Source organism: Kogia breviceps, chromosome 10 (assembly GCF_026419965.1).
Source record: "Kogia breviceps isolate mKogBre1 chromosome 10, mKogBre1 haplotype 1, whole genome shotgun sequence".
Taxonomy (NCBI): Eukaryota; Metazoa; Chordata; class Mammalia; order Artiodactyla; family Physeteridae; genus Kogia; species Kogia breviceps.
Window position 1 is genome coordinate 2,621,303 of NC_081319.1, and position 20,319 is coordinate 2,641,621.

General features: G+C 63.5%; 1 protein-coding gene across 6 annotated transcripts in view; it reads right to left on the reverse strand.

Moving 5' to 3' along the window:
* Positions 1-20,319, reverse strand: part of IQSEC1 (IQ motif and Sec7 domain ArfGEF 1) — a 311,767-nt gene that overhangs the window by 122,573 nt on the left and 168,875 nt on the right. For 2 of the 6 annotated variants that reach the window (XM_067043340.1, XM_067043345.1), the window contains exon 3: positions 6,640-6,684. The exons of 3 other annotated variants lie outside the window; for them this stretch is intronic. In XM_067043340.1, coding sequence (XP_066899441.1) covers positions 6,640-6,684 — 45 coding nt within the window. Of the gene's footprint in view, positions 1-1,618; positions 1,700-6,639; positions 6,685-20,319 lie in introns of those variants that run through there. One more of the 6 variants, XM_067043342.1, reaches the window with a different exon arrangement.

The following is a 20,319-nucleotide window of genomic DNA, read 5'->3' on the forward strand; positions in this document are numbered from 1 at the left end:
CCTGGGAGCCCCTCTGGGCTCCCCACTGTGCGCAGCAGGAGGCCCAGCCCCTGGCCTTAGACTCAGGTCCCCAGCGCCCCTCTCAGCTCCATGGCTTCTCACCACCACCCAAAGACACGTGCCCTTTGAAAGCCTCTGGGGTTTGTCACATGCCTTCCCCTCTGCCTAGAACACCCATCTCCCCCTCTCGGCCCAGCCAACTCCTGCAGACACTTGGTTGCCTGCTCAGCTGTCACCTCCTCCATGAAGCCCCACATCCAGATCCACTCCTCCTACCGTGTCCACCTGAGCCCCTGTGGGGTGGGGACATGCTTCCTTCATCCCTCTCGCCTCAGGACCCTGGCATACTCCTCTCCTGAGCACGCGAGACAGAGTCCGCCTTGGAACAAGAGAGACCTGGCCCAAATCCTGTGGCCACGCTTACTTGTCTGCCTGCCCTGGGTCGCACCTGCTCGAAGGGGGGCCTCAACGCCCCTCTGGAGGTAGGGCTTGAGGATTAACCAGAGTGTAAAGTGCGCCCTCAGCAGACACTTAATAACTAACAGCCAGAACATTCCAGGTGCCCCAGGCCCATAGGAGCAAGCTCCCAGGATGGTGGGAAAGGCTGGTCCACCTGCATGAATGGAAGACGTCCCGAGATGCCGGGCGGGCCTCTCTCCCTGGCACCCACCCAAGAGCGGGGACTTCCTTTCTGAGGCTGCTGTGAGACCCGCAGGACCTGCCCCCTTCGGAGAAAGCCTTGGAAGAGAAAAGAAAAGCTCCCACACTTTCCCAGAACGGCTCGCATGCTAATAGCCGCCGACTTCACAGAGTGTGAAATCAGGAAAAACGAATTCCCTCAGGAGAGCCGGTATTCTAACTCCCTCCCCCAAGGCCTTTAATTACAGGCCGTGGAAGGCGCCCTTCCTGCTGGCCTGGGCACCGGTGCCCCTCAGCCAAGGTGTGTGTGAGCACAGAATGCACGTGCGGAAGATACTGTCACTTTTGCTAACATTCGGGGTCGTGCCCGCATCGTTTCAGGGAGAGGTGCCCAAGAGCCACTACCTGTCAACAGGTCCAAATCCCTAAAGATGGGGCAACTGGGGCTCAGAGAGGGAAAGTGACCTGCCCAGAGTCACAAAGCAAGCGGAGGGACTTGAACTCTGCTCTTCTGACTTCCACGCCAGGGATACCCTCATTCTGCACAAGTAAGGCAGATACTCTCATTACCCCAAGTGTGTCTCAGATCTCTGCTTGGGATGGAGGCCGTCAAACCCCCTAGTCACATGAGCCGCCAGTGAGGTCAGGGGGCATGGACCCCAGCAGGGCCAGGCCAGGGTGGAGGGTGCCCTCCTGTGGGGTGACAGTGCTCCAAGCAAGTCCGCTCCAGGGCCAATCTCAGCAGCAAGGAACAATGAAACTCAGCGCGTGGCCACAGAACACTCGGGGGTGACCCCTTCTCTGCAGAAATCCTACCAGCTTCGGGGCTGCAGGGAGAGGAGGGGACAACTGAGCCAAGTTGCCCAGTGGCCCAGAGCAAAGGCCCTGCCCCAGGACGAGGAGGCCCTGTGGTCGCCAGGCAGGGGACGGTCCCGCCAGCTCGGCCGCCCCACGGCAGAGGCCCTCCCGGGGCACGTACCTTTTATAGACTCCGTGCAGCGGCTGCAGGCACAGGAACTGCCAGGAATCCAGGCAGAAGGCCTTGAACTTGAGCATTTTCGCCTTTGGTCTCCTGCCGGACCCCCGTGGCACCTCCACCGAGACGTGGAGACGGGGCTGGGGGAGCTGGGGGACGGGCCGCTCCGGCCGCCCCGGTCCCCGCTGCCACACTGGCCCCACTCACATGGCCCGGCGCTGCCAGCGGCCCCTCCAGCACAGCCTCCGATACAAAGAGCAGCGCACACAAAAGCCCAGCGACTCCCTCCTCCGTCAGGCTTGCCCAGGCAGCCTCAGGCTGCCGCCGCCGCGGGGGGCTGGAGCTTCTCGGGGCTTCCCCGGGGGTCCCCGGGACAAACGGGGGCAGCCCTGGCTGTGCTGAGTGGTGGGGGCCCCCGGCCCGTCATCCTGGGGGCCTGGATGCCGGGGCTCCTCACGGCGGCTCCAAAAGCTTCCTCTTCCAACTGGTCCCCGGGTCCCCGGTGGCTGCGCCGGCACCTGGCCAGGCAGTGGCCCAGCCGCCCGCCTGGCCCGAAGTGGCCGAGGCTGGCAAGGCCAGGCGTGTGGGGTGCGGGCAGGGAGGGGGCGAGGTGACAAATGCCGGCCTCCTCGCCAGGTCAGTTATGCTTGGCGGAATCCCCGCTCGGCCCCGAGAGCGGAAACTCACCGCGTCGCCACATGGTGCCGTGGGAGCCGCTGTCTCTGAAAGGCAGCGGAGAAAGACTGACAGGGCCACCGTGGTTGCCTGGGTGACAGGGACACATTGATAAAATCCAAAATGGAACCTCGATGACAGCCGCTCATTGGCTGCCAGGAGGGGACTCCCGACGCCGAGGGGGGGGGGGCTGGGCTGAGGGGCCGGGGCCAGCGGGGCATTGTCAGGCAGGGACGGGGCCCACAGGCAGAACGGGTGGCCCCGCGGCCCACGACCCTGTGTCGCGGGCGGCCGAGCGGAGCCGCTGGGCCCCTCCTGGCAGGTCTGGCTTCTCCTCCGGACGCCCTGCGGCCCTTTCCCTACTCGCCAGCCACAGGGATCTCAAACGGCCCCCTCTGCTCCACCGGGTCTCCGGGCTGCTCTCCGGATAAAGGCCCAACTCCTGACTGTCCGCCGGCCCCCAGGGCCCCGACTCCTGCCCGACGCCCAGACCCCCGGCCCCCGCCAGGTCCCAGAAGCCAGCCCCTCTTCCAGGCCTTCCGGGCAGTGCGCTTGGCCTGAGGTGCCCTTCTCGGCCCCTCTGCACCCACGGGATCCTACCGCCAGCCTCGCGGCCGAGCCACCCCCCCCCCCCCCCCAGGGCCTGCCCTGACTTTCCCTGCGGGACGCGCCCTCCTCTGAGATGATCCTGTGGATTTACTTCTCTGCTCCTCCTCCCAACCGCGGCGCAAGCCTCCCGGCCCAGCCCGGCTCAGGGCAGCACCTGGCCCACTGCAGGCGCCCCGGCATCTGTTGCAGGAGTGAAGGGGCCTGGAGAGCGGGATGGAAGGGTCCTCCTGAGCACACCACCCTCACCCCTCCTGCTACCTGGGGTCCCTGGTTTGCTCAACACTGGACAAAGCAGCGGTCCCATCGCATCCTTGTGAGGAGGGCTCGCTCCCCCTCCCCCCAACCGCAGATGAGGAAACAGAGCTCAGAGAAGACCCCAGCACCGTGTGGGAGGGATGACGTCCAGGCCCATCGGCCTCAGACAGGAGTGGCTGCCACCAGAGTGCCGGGCCTGCGTGTCCTGTGCCGGCGGCCGGGCGTCCCAGGCTGGGTGCGGAACCGGGCCTGACCCCAGCACCCCCCGCCCCCCGGCAGAGCCAAAAACGAAGTCACCGGCCTCAGGAGGGAGTCTCCTCCGTCCATCATCTCGGACGCGCTGCTTCTAGAGCAGTGGTTCTCCCGCCAGGGCGATTCTGCCACCACCACCACCCCCGCCCCAGGAAACAGTGGCCATGCCTGGGGACACTGTGGGTTGTCACAAGGGGGAGGGCGGCGCTACGCCAAACACCCCACGGCGCCCAGGACGCCCCCCTCCGCCAGGAGCGACGCAGTCCAGCGGCTCTGCAGGGTGGCTCTCCTTCGGCCAGAAGGGAAGGGCGCGCGCGATGGCTCAGTCGATCGGCGAGCGCGAAGCCCAGCGAGGGGAAGGGCGCGGACCAGACGGCATCTTCGGGACGGCCGAGCTGGGCGCAGCGTGGGGCGCGGTCCTGCAGCCCAGCCCGGGGAGAGGGCAGCCGCTGGGTACCCGGGCTGCTGACAAGGCAGGAGGGGAAGGAGGCCAACATGGCGGGCTGCCGAGGGCGAGGGGCCTGCCTGCCGGCCTCCCTGGAGGGCCGTCCGCCCTCCCCCAACAGGACATCAGCTTCCCTCTCACGCCTGTGGCAGAGGAAGCCGGCTGTTCCTTTGAAAGGAGGCAATTGCTGGCTGGGACCTTTGTTTCTGAATTTCCCAGGCTGTAGGCCGGCCTCCAGAACCTCCGTGGGACGGGCCACCAGAGCCCGAGGGGAGGGCCGGCTTTCCCAGAGGCTCCCACAAAGCAGCAAAGCCAGCGGCCCCGCTGCGCATAAAGGGCAGAGGCCAGGAGGTCCTGCCGCGGGGGGGTGGGGGGGGTGGGGGGCGGCTGGGTCTGGCACCAGCAGTCCTCGGGTCTCTGGACCTCAGTTTTCCTCATCTGTGAAATGGGAACACTAAGCTAGGCTCTGCCTAGGTCCCAGGGGGACGAGGACAGAGCTCACGCGGCACCCGCCGCTCCTCAAACGCGCCGGGCGCGCTCCACCTCTGAACCTTCGCACTGGCTGCCCCAGAGGACAGCCAGTGACGCCCCTACCCCAGAGCCTTGCGCGGCTCAGCCCTGACGCGCCTTCCCTTCTGGTGTCGGGTTAGACAGCGCCGCCTCCAAAAGCCCTTCCCCGACCACCCTCCCATCAGTGTCCCCTTTACCCTGCTTTACTTTTCTTGTGGACAAAAAATGTTGCTGCCACTTCAGTAAACAGAGAATGCTGCTGCCATCAAACTGTCAGCCACTGTGGCGGCCCCTGAGGGTGCACCCCGAGGGGGTCCAAGATGCCGAAAAACAGGACACCCGCCCTACGTAGTGGAGATGCACCTCTAAGGAATAATTTCTCGGACTCTTGCATCGTCCCATACGTAGAAAAGCACTAAAGTCACTAACTTGAGATGGCTGGGTTTTTGTGATTAGCAGTCGTCTTTGATGGTGGAGCACATGTTTCCCAGCAAAAAGCCCTCTGTCTCCGGGCTTCCCCCTTCCCTCTTGGCAGCGGGGGGCTGTCGCAGGGGCTGTCTCCCGGGCTACAGTCCTCAGTAAGGTCCAGATAAAACAGAACTCGCAACTTCTGGGCTGTGCGCTTTTCTTCAGTCGGCGCACTTGTCACCACCCGACGTATCATATGAAAACCCGATTTCTCTGTGCGTTTGCCGCCTGATACGGTAGCGCTGCAAAGGGAGCAGGACAGGTCCCTGTGGTTTCCTGGGTCCCCCCACACCCGCAGGTACTCAAGAGGGCGGACGGCAGAGGGGGCAGGCAGAGCCAAGGGGCCCTGCTGTCTTTGCTCTCTGAAGGTGCAGGGGGTCACTGGCTGTGAGGTCAAGTGTGGCCACAGCCGCAAGCAGCGGTGGTTACCGTGGCCACTCCCTGACCATGACCTCCATCACTATGTGCCCCAAGTGGAGTGAGGCAGTGGGTGTGCGTGGACCCACGTGCAGGGGGACGGCGTGAGGGTCCGAGTGCCGAGGTAAGGGAGCGTGCAGACGTCGGGGAGTCCGCGTGCGTGTGCGTGTGCGTGTGCGTGGCTGTGCAGGAAGTGCACACACACGGGCGAGGAGTGTGCTGCGGCGTCGGGCAGTGTTCACACCAGGGTCTGGGTTCAAAGCCCAGCCCTGCTCACCAGCCGAGGGTCCTGAAAATGTGACGCCTGTAAAATGGGCCGATCGTTGTGCGCGCTCGTGCGGAGGCGGGACGCCGCCAGCTCGCAGCCAACAGAAGCGACAGCCCTTCCTGCCACGTGTGCTGTGGCTGCAGAGAGCCCGTGTACGGGGTCACACGAGAGTGTGAACGCGCGTGGGCCACCCGATTCTCCGTCCTCCAGCAGTGCCCCCGAGGGTACCCAGCCCGGAGCTGCTCCGGGAAGCCGCGCCCGCGAGCCCACCCCCAGCCCTTCTCACAGCCTCAGCCGCCTCGCGCGTCTAGCTTTCGCTAGACCACCTCATCCCCACAGAGCGCTGCCACCCGACAGCTGGGGCCCAGCCCCTGCTTGACGGCTCCGGTTCAGGGGCGCACCGCCTTTGTGCAGAAGCTCCCTCTCACCGAGGCCGAGCTCCCCAGCGGGACTTGGGCCTGCCGTCCACCCGCCCCCTCGCTTTCCAGGCCCTGGGTCCACATCCACTCCTGAGGGCCTCACAAAGTCTGCCCCCTCCTGGGAGCGGGCACCCCCAGCCCACTTCTAGGGTGACCTCCAGTCACGCCCACGTGTAGCGCAGACGTCCCCTCCCAGCCCCCCGTCCATGCCAGCCCCACTCGGGGACCAGCTGCCCGTTCCTGCTCTTCCATGCCCACCCGCTGCCCCATCCAGGGGCCTCCCCTCTACCACAGTCTGCAGCCCTTCCTGCCGAAGACGTCGTACAGAAACAGCAAGATACCAGACCCTCAGACCACCATCCCCACTCCCACCAAGTACAGCGCGGGAGCTGACAGACAAGGTCGGCTTCTCCCTTGGGCTGCAGCCTTGGTCGTCATGGGAACCACGGCTGTAGGCCAGCCCTCAGGGGACCACCAGCCTTGAGTCTCCGAGGAACTGTGGGCTGAGCCACGGTCCAGGAGGGGCCACTGCTAGCTGGACGCGTTCTCAGGGGATGTGTCAGCACTGTCTCCGGTCCCTGGGGGAATTTTAGGGCCAAATGGGGGGCTAATTTCCCCCACGGCCTCTTGGGGCTGAGCCTAGGTGCTGGTGGGGAGAGTGGGCCAGTGGTCCCGAGCAGGTCCAGGGTGGATGGTACAACAGTACCTGTATCGGTCAGTGGAGAGGCTGCTTCCGGTCTCCAGGGAGCTCCTGAGGTGGCAAAAGTGAGACAGGATTACCGGTGACCCCAGACAACAAGCCCCCTCCCCGGGGGGGGTGCCATGCCAGCGCAGGCCACGCTGGGTGGTCCCAGGTCGGGTCCTGGGGTAGGTGAGCAGCCCTGGGGAAAGCCTGTGGCCCCCACATGCAAGAAACCATGTGCTTTTTTGTCCTCTGACGGGTCAGCCAAGACACCGCCCCATGCCCGCCCCCCACGCCAGTGCAAGGGCTCAGTCCCAGGGGGCCCTCGGCAACGACAAGTCCAACTGCTCCCTGCTCAATGGGGACGCCAAGGCCTGAGGTCCCACAGGGAGTCTCCCAGCGGAGGTTCTCTGCAGGCAGAGCTGCAGCCTGGGGTGTGGCCTGGGCCTGCCAGCTGGCAGGTCTGTCCACAGCCCCCGACCACAGACAACTCCTTCCCAGCAGGAGCTGGCCTCTGCCCCCTCACGCTCCTCTCATCATCCCCGCCCCAGGGCCTTTGCACTTGCCGTTGCCCCCGCAATGGGATGCTCTGTCCCCATCACATCTGACAACTTTCCAACTCCAGGAGGGCTTCCCTGTCCGTAGCAGCTTTCCGCCACCCTTCAGTACCCTCGCGCCCGGCTCGTTCTCTTTCAGAGCCCCACGTGAAACAGGCCGAGTCATCTATCTGTTTGCTTATTCACTCCCGTCTGCCTGTCAGAGTCCCCTCCCGAAGGCAGGGCCCCGTGTGTCCTGGTCATTGTCCCACTGAGGGGACCGGCCGTGACAGTGCCTCCTTTGATCTGTCACCTGCTACAAACCTGGTCAGAGGTGGGGAGGGCAGTCGGTTGGGGGGGGGGGCCGGCTGAGGCCCCACAGACGCCCGTGAGGAAACAGGCTCCGAGAAGGTAAGTGCTGTGGGTCCCCTGCTCTACAGACTGGGTGGCACGGAGACTCGGTGTGTCTGCCTGAGACCAGCATGTCCTCCCCAAAAAGGCCCGGACCACGGGCAGGGCCCAACACCCCCATGCCATGCCGGGAGCCCTGGCAGAGAGGCTCGGCGTCCCGCTGTGGGTCTGGGCTCCGAGCCAGCCCACCTGGGGTCAGATCCCACCCCACCCCCGACCAGCCAGGCGCTTGGTACAAGTGCCTCTCTGAGCCTCAACGTCCTCATTTGTAAAACGGGGCTGAGAGTGCAAAGCTCCTGCAGGCAAATAACTGATCGGAAACGACGTCGAGAAACGCGAGCCTCTGCTGGCTCTGCTTGGCGCCGTGCCCGCTGACCGAGGCCTTCGGGTCTGGGGGTGCCTTCCACGAGGCGGGGGCCCAGCTCCCCAGCACACCCTGTCCCTGCCCTCCTGGGCAGCGGCTGCTGCAACACAGGACACGCCCCTGGAGGCGGTGTCATTGGGCTACAGCTCTCCTCCGATGGGTGCCCTGCATGCCTCTCCCCACGCGACACCCAGAAGTCCAGGGCACCTGCTCCGAGAGGGCCTGAGCTTGGCACCGTGGGCCCTGCCCTTCTGGGCCACCGCTGGGAGCCCACCGCGGGTCCTCGGAGCTCCGGCCTCGCTCCCTGACCCTCCTGCCACAGCCCCGCGGCGACCTGTGATTCTGCTACTTCCGGTCCAGCTGAAGCATCGTTGGTTGCCGGACCCCACGTGCAGCAGATGGGATGCCCCAGGACCTGCCTCAGGCACCCCCCTTCTCCAGCCTCAGCCGAAGAGGCCACAGACGGCTCCCCCCTGCCCTGGAGCCAGAGGCCACTTGGGGCCGCACACCATGGGCTCAGCACCTCTGCCTGTGTGTCAACAGGCCTGGCCGGGGACCGGGAGGAACACAGGACGTGAGGGCTGGTGTCAGGACGCCCTCGAGTCACTTTGCTGGACTGTCACTGTCCTGTGCCCGCTGTGGGGGGGACAGCGGCTCTCGAGGATGGAGAGGGCAGGGCTGGCAAGGCAGGCCTTCCCTCCCTCCCAGGCCAGGAACCGTGCTGGGACCTGTGCTGGGAGAGGTGAGGAGAGCTGGCCTCCTGGAAGCCCCCAAGTCTGGATAATCGCCCACCTGGCTGCTCAGACATGGACGTGCCACGCGAGGTAACACCGATGTGACGTGACAGGGACACAGCCAATGGTGCTGGGGCTCCCGGAGCCCACTCTGCCCAGGCCCAGGGCTGCTCTGACTACGTCGTGATGACACGGCACCATCTCGGCCTGCCGCAGACAGTCCACCTAGTGAGCGCTAGGTTCTTTCTCCAAACGCTTCCTCTCCTGACCCCCGCGTGAACCTCACGAGGCACGTGGGATCATGACCCCCCCTTTACCAAGGCTGACCATGCGGCCCAGGGGCTCCCTGGCCATGGAACACCACCCCATTCCCTGCCTTTTCATCCTGCAGCAAACTCCTATTCACCCTCCAAAACCCCGCTCAAAGGTCAATCCCTTCGTGCAGACTTCTTTGCCTACTTTATCCCCCAATCAGACTCCTTCCTTCCTTCCTTTTCTCCTCACTCCCCCCTGCCTTCCCCGCTTCGCCCCTCTCCCACTCCTTTAACGACAGCATTTTCTGAGCAGTTCCTATGGACTAGGCATTGGTATTAACAGTTGACCAGTGTCACCTCATTTGGTTGTCAGCACAGCCTGTGAGGGAGGCACGGGGACACGCCACCGCATTGTGACGCTCGGGTCCAAGATTCGGAAGGGTGCACAATAATTCCCCCCCAGGCACTAGTGTCCACAAGGCACACACGTGAACACGGGGACCCTCCCAGACGTGCAAGGCTGACCTGGCCTGCTGTGGCCCAGCGCTAAACCCTGTGACAAGCGGTGGTCCCTGCCTGGGCTCCCCACTCCTCCCCACCCATGTCCCGCCCATCCCGGGGAACCCCTCGGTGGCCTGAACCCCTCGGCAGTCCCCCTCTCAGGCTGCTACTGACCCCGACAGCCCAGCTGGGACTGGCTCTGAACGGGGACCCTCCCTCTACCCTGCCGGGTCCACGCAGCCTTGCTGGCCACAGACCAAGGGCCACGCCGCCCATCCCCCTCCTTCCCCGCACAGCCCAGCTGCCAACAGGAGGGGCACGGCCCGGCGCCTGGACTGGGAACCAACGGCCTGCGACATGCCGGAGCGCCTCCCCATCCAGAATGAGGGGCGGCGGTAACAGCTCCACCTCACACAGTCGCTGTGAGAAAGGTGAGGTGCTGCCCACGGAGCAGAAGCGCCTCGGAGACGAGAAGGTGCAGAGCAGGTGTGCCTGCGGTATCACACGCTATTACACGGTTACCTCCAATAACATTTAGTGAGACGTTACAGCCTAGAGGTTACAACGTGAATTCGAGAGCCAAGAGGGCCGGCGTTCAGATCCCAGCTTTGCCACACGCTAGCTGTGTGACCTTGGGCAAGTTAATGAACCTCTCTGTGCCTCAGTTTAGGGTCCTCTTTTATTGTGTTTTGGGAAGATTAAATAGGTTAATACGTTTAAAGTACTTAGAACAGTGCCAGGCACAGAGTCAGGATTCCACAAATCCAGCTACGACCAGTACAGAACTCAAAACCGTAGCATATTATGCTACGTAGTATATGAAGGTGTGATAGGGACAGTATACGAACGATCTCAGTGTGCTGTAAAATCCTCACTTATGGGGGAAAGGGGCTCTGAGCGGCGACCGCGCGGTGTGGCGGCCCCAAGTCCAGAGCTCTGCCTGCTCTGCCGGGCTGCAGAGAGCCCCCCAGCACCTCTGGAGGCCCACAGACCAGGCTCACAGACACGGCACTCGGGGTCAGCCGGGCAGGGCTCCGGCCCTCCTCCCGCCTCCAGTGCAGGCTCCGGGGACACAGCCCCTTCCGGCCACCCTGGACAAGGCGACTGCCCTGCGGACAGTCCCTTCTGAAGCCCCTGTCCCCCGCCCTCCATGATCGGGCTCCTGGGGAGGCCACTTCCTTCCCCCTCAGAGTAAACTGGCTGTTCCGGTCCGACTCCCTGGCACGGCTCCAAACAGCGGCCGGCCACCTACCAAGTTCAAGAACAGGAAAGAAGGCTCTGTGCTGCGAGTCAAGAGAGGGTCCCCTGGATGCGGAGGAGGGGGCCGGTCAGCTTCTGCTTGGGGGTCTAGGTGCTGGTTCCGTGACTGTGTTCAGCTTGTGACAATTCAACAAGCTACACACCGGATTTCAATAAAAACTTACTTTAAAAAAAAACACCCAGCCTGGTTCAGCCCCAGCCTGGAGCAGCGGTAAAAACCCAAGGCCTCAGAGCTGGCGGCCTTCCTCTCCCGCCACCCGCTCCCTCCGCAGCAGCTGTGTGGCCTTGGGAAAACCTCTTCCCCTCTCTGGCCTCCGTTTCCCTCTGCCGAATGAGGGAGCAGCAGCGCTTGCAACCCTGGCCGTGCGGGAGACACATGGACGCTTCTAAGAAATACAGACGTACTGACGCCTAGGCCCAGACCCAGACGGAAGAGTTAGAACCCCTGAGGGCCATGCTCCTGCAGCTTGGGCGCTTTTCTGGTTTGTTTGTTTCTGTTTCTTTAACTGCTCACTTTGAAATAACCACAGATTCACAGTAAGTTGCAAAATAAAATGTACAGGGAGGACCCATGCAACCCTCCCCCAGCAATAACAACAGTGCACAAAAAAAATGGTGCCCACCGTGAAGCCATCGGCCACTGCAGCTGACCTGACAGCGCGCCCTGAGGGGATTCAGGATGGAGAAAAAGGAGACCGGCCCTAGAGAGTTAAGATGCATATCGAAGGGTAATTTCAACGAGTCCGGACTCTCGCATCTTTCCATACACGGAAAAGCGCTAAAATCATTACCTCGAGAAATCTGGTTTTTTGTGATCAGCAGTCATCTTCTGATGTTGTGTGCGTGCATGCGTGCATGTGCGTGTGCATATCTATGCAATTCCACCAGATGTGTGGCTTTCTGTGACCCCCCCACGATCGAGTTCCAAGACGGTCTATCACATGGCACTCGCATGCCACCCCTCCCTCCAGAGCCACACCCACTTCTCCCCCAACCCTGCACTCCCAACAGCCACCCATCTGTCGGTCATTTTGTCATTTCAGAGTGTTATACAAAGTGAATCGTACAGGATGTAACTTTTCAAGACTGGCTTTTATCACTCACCATAATTCCCCGGAGGCTTATTCAAGCTGTTCACGTATCAACAGTCCCTTCCTTTTTACAGCTGAGTAATATTCCGCAGCATAGACGTACCACAGTTTTTTTTTAATCTATCCCCCCTGGGAAGGTCATCTGGGCAGGTTACAGGCTGGGGGGCTGTCGGGGACAGGACTGCTATGAACTTCTCCTACAAGTTTTTGTGTGAACGTAAGTCTTCCCTTCTCGGGAACAAATGCCCAGGAGTGCCACAGCCAGGGTGTTTGGTCAGAGGACACTTACTCTGGAAAACCCCCTTCCAGCGTGGCTGTACCCTTGTACCTTCCTAGCAGCAAGGCAAGAGGGATCCAGCTCCTCTGCGTCTTGGCCAGTGTTTCGTGTTGCCCCTATTTCTACTTCCAGCCGTTCTGATGGACGTGCAGTGAAACCTCACCGTGGTTTCGTTCAAGATTCCCTAACAGCTTACAACGCTGACCCATCACTTCATGTGCTTATCTGCCACCTGCCTATCTTGTTCGGGGAAACAAACGGGCACCTTCATTTTTAAAAGCTGCCCAGATGGGTCTAACGTGGAACCAGCTAATCCTCGAGGGCCCTCCGAACCTAGAAAGTTCTGTCAGTTGTACTCTCTATTTTTTAATATGATTTATTTATTGGGCTGCGCTGGGTCTTAGTTGCTGCACGTGGGATCCAGTTCCCCGACCGGGGGTCAAACCCGGGCTCCCTGCATCGGGAGTGCGAGTGTCTTAGCCACTGGACCGCCAGGCAAGACCCAGTTCTGTCAGTTTTAAAAAGAACATGCTGACGGGTGTTAAGAATTCTTCCTGGCACCCTGTGCTTTCTGGAAGGGCCCGAGGGAGGGTTCCAGACTACCAGAGGTGGCTCTGAGCCAGCGTGCTGAGGCCAGAGGGTGACTCGGTTTGTTCCTGAGAAGAAATAGGGAGAAAACAGAGACAGGGGCGGTGTGGGCAGAGGTCAGGCTCTCCACGTAGCCCTCGCCCAAGGGAGTCTGCTCAAAGCCCACAGGGGCCTGAGCGGGCCGGGCGGCAGGGGGCCAGCGGGCAAGGGCACGGCCCGCGAGGGACCTCGGGCAGGGCGGGCTCCAGACTCTCACGGGCCCTGGCTTGGAGTTATTTGTGGATTTACCCCCATTTCCAGAGGGGCAGGGGAGCCCGCACGCCTCCCTTTGACTAAATAATACATAGCCACCGCGTCAACTATGGAAAATAACAACAGAGTACATACAGCAAGGAAAATAAAGCAAGCCGCCTTCCCGGCTCCCTGGGGCTTTGCTGGTGTTGACATCGGAGGCCTCTCGAAACGTGTGCCTGGGACGGGGGCTGGGCCTGGGTGTGTCGCGGTTGCACAGAAGGACATTCTGTCCTGTGGCCCGCGCTCCCCGCCCACTTAACACTTCCCCATGTCTTTCGGTCGTCCAACATTCCTCCGCGTCACCCTTTGGAAGCGGCCCGGGACCCTGGGCGCACCCCCCGCTGCCCGCGTCGGGGTCAGGCCTGCTGTGTCTCTCCCCATCCTTGGCTGCTGGGCTGTCCCGTCAATGAGGTCTCTGTGCAGGCGGCGGATGGGCCTCTAGGACCCATTGCTGGGATTTCTGGGTCAAGGGGAGGGATGTTTTCACGGCTCTGGGTACCCACGGATGCAGGGCCGGGGGGCTGGACCAGCGCTCTTAGGGCAGTGACGGGGGTGCCTGGCCATCCCCAGGGCTCCCGAAGTTTCTGCCTGGGGCAGAGCCTGGGCGCCCCCGCTCCTGGGTCACCAGGCAGCCTGTCCGGGGCGGGCTCCCCCCTCGCCGCTGTCCCCCTCCTCCTCTGGGACTCCGGAAGGGGGCACACAGAGGAGGTAGGGGGTGGCCAGGCCGCCCCGAGGTCTCGTGCCCATTATCCCCGAGGGCCGAGGCTGCTGTCCCGTGTCACCCGCCGCGTGCCCTGCTCTGGTCTGCCTCAGACTCGGGCTCCTTGTCCGTGGAGCGGGGCGGCCTCCTGCCTTGGAGACTCCGGTGCGGCTCCCGGGAGCGGACAGACGGACAGGCGGACGGGGGGCGCCTCGTAAACCAGACCGACCCCAGGAGCTGCCCTGCTGGCTCCCCTCCCTGGCCTCTCGCTGTCTTGCCCGGTCCCCAACGCCCGCCCTGGGCCTGCCTCTGGGAAAGCCACAGGGGCCCTGCCCACCCACCCGGCCTTCCCAGCCTGGCTCTGGGCCCCAGACAGCCCTGCGTGCAGGCACAGTGAGTGACTGTCCCCGGGCTGGCCTCCACGCCCCTGCGTCCTGCCAGGCTGCCCTGCCCAGGAGCTCAGCCCGAGTCTGGGGAAGTCTCCGCTGCGGGGGGAGGGGGTGTCTCTGCCAAGCCCCCCCCCCCCCCCCCGCCGCTTCTGGACAGAGGTGTGGAGAGAGAGCTAGGCCGGCGGGCAGCGGCCCTGGGGTGAGACCCGGGGCGGGGGGTACCAAATCCCCCTCTGGGCCTCATCTGCACCACGAGGAGGTTTGTCTAGAGAAGGGGTACTTAGGGGGTAATGGTGGGGTGTCTCAGGCCACTTGGGACAAGGGTTTGTTCATCCCCCCTCCACGCAGCCCCCGCCTCGTGCCCAGCTCTCCGAGAGCGTCATCCTCCCTCACGTCACCCTGACAAGGAGCCCACTTTACAGATGAGGAAACTGAGGCATCATCAGAGCACAGGGAGAAACCCTGCGAGTAAGATGCATGGCTGCCCACGGAGGGAGGGGCGCACCCCGGCCGGGTCTCTCCGACTGGGTGTGTGAGCCAGTGGGGGGCAAGGGCGGGGCTCCCCTCGGACACAGTGACTCGGCCCAGACCTCGGCTCAGAGGGGGCAGCGTGCAGGGGGTCAGCCAGGGCAGGGTCTGAGCGTGTTCGAGGGGAGGGTCCCGGAGCGGGACACGGAGGGGCACACGGGGGCCTGGCTTGGCAAGGGAGCCTCCCTGGCTGCCCCCACCTGCCGAGAAGCACCCCAAAGGCCCCAGCAACCCGGCACCCCAGCTTCTTCTGTGACCCCGAAGCTCCCACCAGGATCCTCTTCTTGAGGCAGAGCACCGGCCGCGGGTACAGGGCCACAGGGCACGTCCAGCCTCTCCGGCTGGTGGGAGTGGGGCTGAGGCCTTGCCACTCGGCCACGAGCCTGGCCGGGCCTGTGGCCGGGGCCCTCGGGTGCCGTGGCTGGGAGCCACATCCTGTCGCTCTTGGACCTGGTTCGCTGATGGGCAGGGAGCACGGATGCCTCGGTCCAGCCCGGCCGGGAGGGGGGCCGACCATGCTGGAACTCCCTTCAGACGCCAACGTGATCTTATTTTACCCTCAAGCCTGCCTGGGGAGCTGGAGTTTCGTATCCCCATTTGACAGACGAGGAAACCGAGGCTCAGAGGGACTGAGCCCTGCCCGAGGACCTCCAGCTGGCAAGCGGCCACAGCAGATCCTGACCTGGGTACCCCGCCCTCTGCTCCGGAGCCCTCACTGTCCACAGCCGTCCGGGCAGCTGACGCCCAACCGGGACGTCCTGACCCCACCCACCCTGAGGGTGGGGGATGTGCTGAGGCACATGTTTCCTGAGAGCAGCCCTTCCTTGGGGGGGGGGGGTGCATCCCTCAGATATCCAGAAAACAAGCCGATTCACCCCAAACCCAGCAACCTACAGACCTGACAAACTTAATTTTTAAACGGCGAATGCACTCTCTTACAGTTCACAAGTACAACAGAAAAGATATCAAGTGGAAAGTCCCCCTCCCAAAGGCACCACGTCCACCAAGGTCCCCCTGTCCCACAGGGAGCCCCCCCACGAGCTTCTTGTGCCTTGCCACAGAAATCCCTAATGCAGCCACGGACACACCCAGCTGGGGGAGTCGTGCACCATGCGTGCACCAGGCTCCTGCTTGTCACCCTGGACACACGGCCCTGGATTTGTCCTAATGCCCGGTCCCGGAGCTCGCCCCTCAGCCTGGGGCACGGCGGCCAAGTCTGACCGAAGTCTGAGCCAGAGGAAGGATGGGGCCCCGGCTCCACGGACCCTCCAGGGCCAGAGCGAAGGGCAGCCGTCCTCTGCGGCAGGGCGAGGTTGGGGTACCCTGCCTGACCAGAGCCCCTGACCCGGAAGGCTGGCAAGGGCACGGTGGACTCCGCCCAGCTGCCTCCCCTTCCAGGTCTGACCTGGGGCCCACCGGACGGCATCCCAACCACAAACACGCTTTCGGATCCACGCTGACCTCACACGGTCGGACAAACACGCGTACAAGACACCTCTTAACTTACATCTGAAACTCCCGCTACATTGGAAATCAACTGCATTTCAATTAAAAAAGCAAGACACCTCTGAACCATCACACGCGCACAAGCTTGCAGAGCACACGTGCGCACACGACCGCAGGCACGTATGCGCGTGCAGTCCCTCCTGCGGGCGGCAGGAAGCACCCCGCCCCCCGGCCTCGGGCCTGGTCTCGGGGTCACACGCGAGCAAGAGTCGGGCTGAGATGTGCCCCAGGCCCCGCACTCAACAACCGCGGTCAAGGAAAATCCGCCAAGGTCTTTCCATGCAAACCGGGTGTGTTAATTCCCTTGAGCTGAATGAAAGTTACAAACAACATGGAATATTTCCAGAACCCCCTGGAGCTGGGGGCTTCTGGGGAAACTTCAAGGGGAAGCCGAGGCTGGGGCGCTCAGGAACCATGAGGCCGCTGCGCTGAGCGCCAGGCACCAGCTGGCTTCTGTCCTCGCAAACGCCCTATCATCTGTTCCGGAGCTTTGTTTTGTTTTGTTTTGTTTTAGCAGCGGGCTTCACAGGCCTCACGGTCTCCCCGCTCCGCCTCCTGCATGTTGGCGCGGTGGCCGTGCCGTCCACGGGGCCCCGTCGCTGCTCCGCGGCACCATCTCTCTCGGGGTTTACCGAGAAGGGCTGCAGGCCGTGCACCGGGGGATGGCGCCAACCCCTTCCAGGCCTAGCGGGATGTGGGCCTGGCCCGACGCGGGCGCAGACGCGACGTCTGTCCCAGCAGACTGTCTCCCATGTGCTTCCTGCGGCCACGCAGCTGTGGCATCTCCCACACGCCCTGCACTTCCACGACCCCACCGCTGGACGTCCCCTGAGGGGTTGGTGTCTCCTGGACGCCCTGCAGAGGAGCAAGCTGGGTGCAGAGCGGGGGAGGGGCTCATCCCCAGTCTCAGCAAGAGAGAGCTCCTGGGTGCCCTCTTTGACTGCAGGGCGTGGGGATTGGGGAGTGGGTGGGGGTGGGGCAGGAGGGAAGGGACGGGAGCTGGGTCTGCACGGCTGCTGGGGGACCTCAGCCTGCAGCAGCAGGAGTCCGACGCCAGCCCTGTGGGGGGACACTTTCTCGACGGCTGCAGAGGGGCCTGGAGGCGGAGCCTTGGGGACCATCCGCCCCTGGGTCCATGGTTGCGGTGGCCCCTGGGTACAGGGGGAGCCCTAACCCACCGGCTCTGTGCACGAGGAGGTGGAGAACTCAGCCTGGAGGCCACGGGCGGCGGCGTCTGTTGCAGGGGCAGCAAGATGCCATCACAGCATGCGCTGTACCCCACGTGTCTGGCCTCTGCTCAGGACGCAGACTGGTCTCCTGGCAGATGGCTTGAGCCCAGGCGGAAGGCCTAGGGTGCCCTCGGTCCACGGGGTGGCTGACGGCTACAGCATCAGGGAGGATGTACCCTTGGCCGGCTGGGCGGCGCTGAGCCCCGGGGGCAGGGCAGAGCGGATGGATGCAGGAGCGGCGTCCTCACTGGGGCTGGAGAGTGGGGGGCGTCCCGGCCTCTGACCTGCCCCCCCAATCTAGAGACACAGAAAGCTGGTGCTCCCCGGCCCCTCCTTGGCCCCCCACGGGCATCTCCCTGCACCGGGGCGCCCATCTTGGTGGTGGCACTGCCACCCACCCAGACCTCCGAGCCAGAGCCCTGGGCACGGTGGTCTGCACGCCTTTGATGCCTTCCTCTCCCCGCCGCCCCCCGGCCTCAGGCCGACCTGCAGCATGCACCCCTGTCACTGCCCCATCAGCTGCCTGGGCCCCCCCCATCAGACATCTCCAGGTTTTCCCATCATCCCGTGGCGGCTCACTGACACCGCAGCTGCCCCTGGCCAGAGGGCCCAGCTCAGGGGCCACCCCCTCGTGCCCCGCCCCCAGGGGCTCCACTCTCAGTTGGTAGAGGGATACCTGTGGCGCAGCAACCGTCCCCGGGTGCCGCTCCAGGAGTGGGCACCCAGCGGCAGGCTGGTGGGAAAGCTGGGGTTGAAAGGACAAAGGCGGGCAGTGGACAGAAGCCAGGCACATAGGCACGGGGGGAGCGAGAGGGTGGGGAGGCCGAGGGGGCAGGCAACGGAGACCCCGCACCCTGATGTCAGAGGGACAGACGTGGCTCTAGGAGAGGGTGAGCAGCCCTGCTGTCCCCGAGCCCGACTCTGCGCCCTGGCTTTCCACTGGGCCACCCCAGGGAGAGCCCTGCCTTCTCCGGTATCACGTCCCTTCTGGACCTGGGGCTCCTGAGCCGGGACACCTGTCCAAAGGCGCATGTGTGTGCGTGTGCGTGCGTGCGCGTCTGTGTGTGTGTGTGTGTGTGTGTGTGTGTGTGTGTGTGTGGAGCAAGGACAGGATGGAGGCAGGGCTGCTGGAGGGTGGGGCCCGCCCACGGACTCGGGGTTGGGAGGCTCCCGAGGCCAGGAGGGAGGGGCGCCAGAGGGCTGAGCCCAGGACCCAGCCCCTGCCCGGGGGGTGGGGGGGGTGGGGGGGTGTCTGGAGCTGAGCCCTGCTCTGCCTCCAGGGCAACTCTGTAAACTGGGAAGTGCGGCGGACAAAGGTGAGGGCGCTGTTTCCTGCAGATGCGGGATCCCGGGCATCATCGGCCGTCGCCCTGGCGGAGAGGCTGCTCCTGCCTGAGCACCCACGCGCTGTCTGCGGTCACCTCAGGGGCCAGGAATGGCCCGTTTTACAGATGGGGACGTGGGGCCCGCAGCCGGCAGCAGGGCACGCCTGCCCCCAGTGGGGAGGCTCGGCACAGCCAGCCCCCTCCGGAGGTGCTGGTGAAAAGGGTGTGAGGTCACTCCGAAAAAGGTGATGAGTTTTCTTGGGTAACACACAGTGCCCCAGGCAGCTTTAAAAAAAGTTTTTAGTATATACCACTGGGAAAAGAGGGAAGACGAAATAACAGGAAAAAGATTCTTATTTCTAGGTCCCAGTTGGCTAAGAAAGAGGGAGATAGGAGAGCCTGGCTGCAGGGTGGGAGGGCCAGCCAGAGCCCTCGCGTCGGGGGCCCCGTGGGCTTACGCAACACCCGCAGCCACACAGCCCTCCCCTCCCAGCCACAGAGCCCCTGGGACTCGGGTCAATGAGGCCAGGCTCTGCTCCAGGGCCAGGGCCCAGCCACCCAGCCGAGGGCTTGCCTCCCTGGCGCCTGGCTGTGGGCGTCTGCCCAGCGCCGAGTTGAGGCTGCCGGCTCAGCACGCTGCCCTCTCACCCCAAGCGTACCCCGTGCACCGTCTCCAGCCTCGGTTTACCGCCCCCTCCCCAGTAAACACACATTTGAACCCCCTCCGAAATGCGCAGCACAGCGGTTCAGGTGGAGTTGACCCCGTCCGCCCAGCTCCAGGGCTGGCGAATCAGCAGACGGCCTTCTCGGGCCGTGGACGTGGTCTCAGGAATGACCACGAACCCCAGGGCTGACCAGCAGGAGGTGAGGGGTCCTGAGGGGACCAGAGCCCCCACGTGGGAACACATCCCAGGCGGAAGGCAAGCAGGAGACGGCAACGAGAGCACTAGAGCCCCCAGACCCAGCCACGCCGAAGCCTGAGCCCTGGGCCGTTCACCAACAGTGACCATTAAAAATTTCCCTTCTGACTTGAGTTTCTGTCCCTTGCATCCCAGAGACTTCTCACTCCCTCCGGCCCAGCCTGGCTTCCTTCCCCTTCCCAGGCCTGTGTTTCTGAAGTCCCAGCCTGTCCCCAAGTCTACCCCTGTGCAGTGAGTCCAGGGGAGGAAGGTGACGAGGATATTTATAAGTTTCTGACCCACCATGTGGGTCAATGAATCCTTATGGCCACCCTGCAAAGTTTCAATTATTGGCCCCATCGTACTGAAAAGAAACCTGAGGTTCAGAGAGGTTAAGTCATCTGCCTCAAGTCACACAGCCACTGGGCAGCAGATAAGGGGTTCCATCCGAGTAGCTACTGAGGCAGGGGGAGGTGATGGGAAAAGGCCCTGATCACCCCGATACCTCAGCCCCCACTTCTGCTTGGCCCAGCCGGTTTCAGGCAGCTCGTCCGAGGTACCAGAATCGCTCATCAACCCCGGAGATGGTCAGGGACTGAAGCCCGACCAAGGACGAGGGATCTGAGAGGGGCGTCGGGGCGCCCGCGGCCATGCCCCCTGGACTAGGTAGGGCCGGAACTGATAACCGCGCAAACGTGAGAAGACACTTGTGTCATCTCGGCCTGGTGAGGCCTTCCGAGAGCCGGGCTGAGGATTCCAGCGAGAGCCGCACTGATTAAAAATGTATCGCTTCCCTTATTAACCATTGCAAACAGATG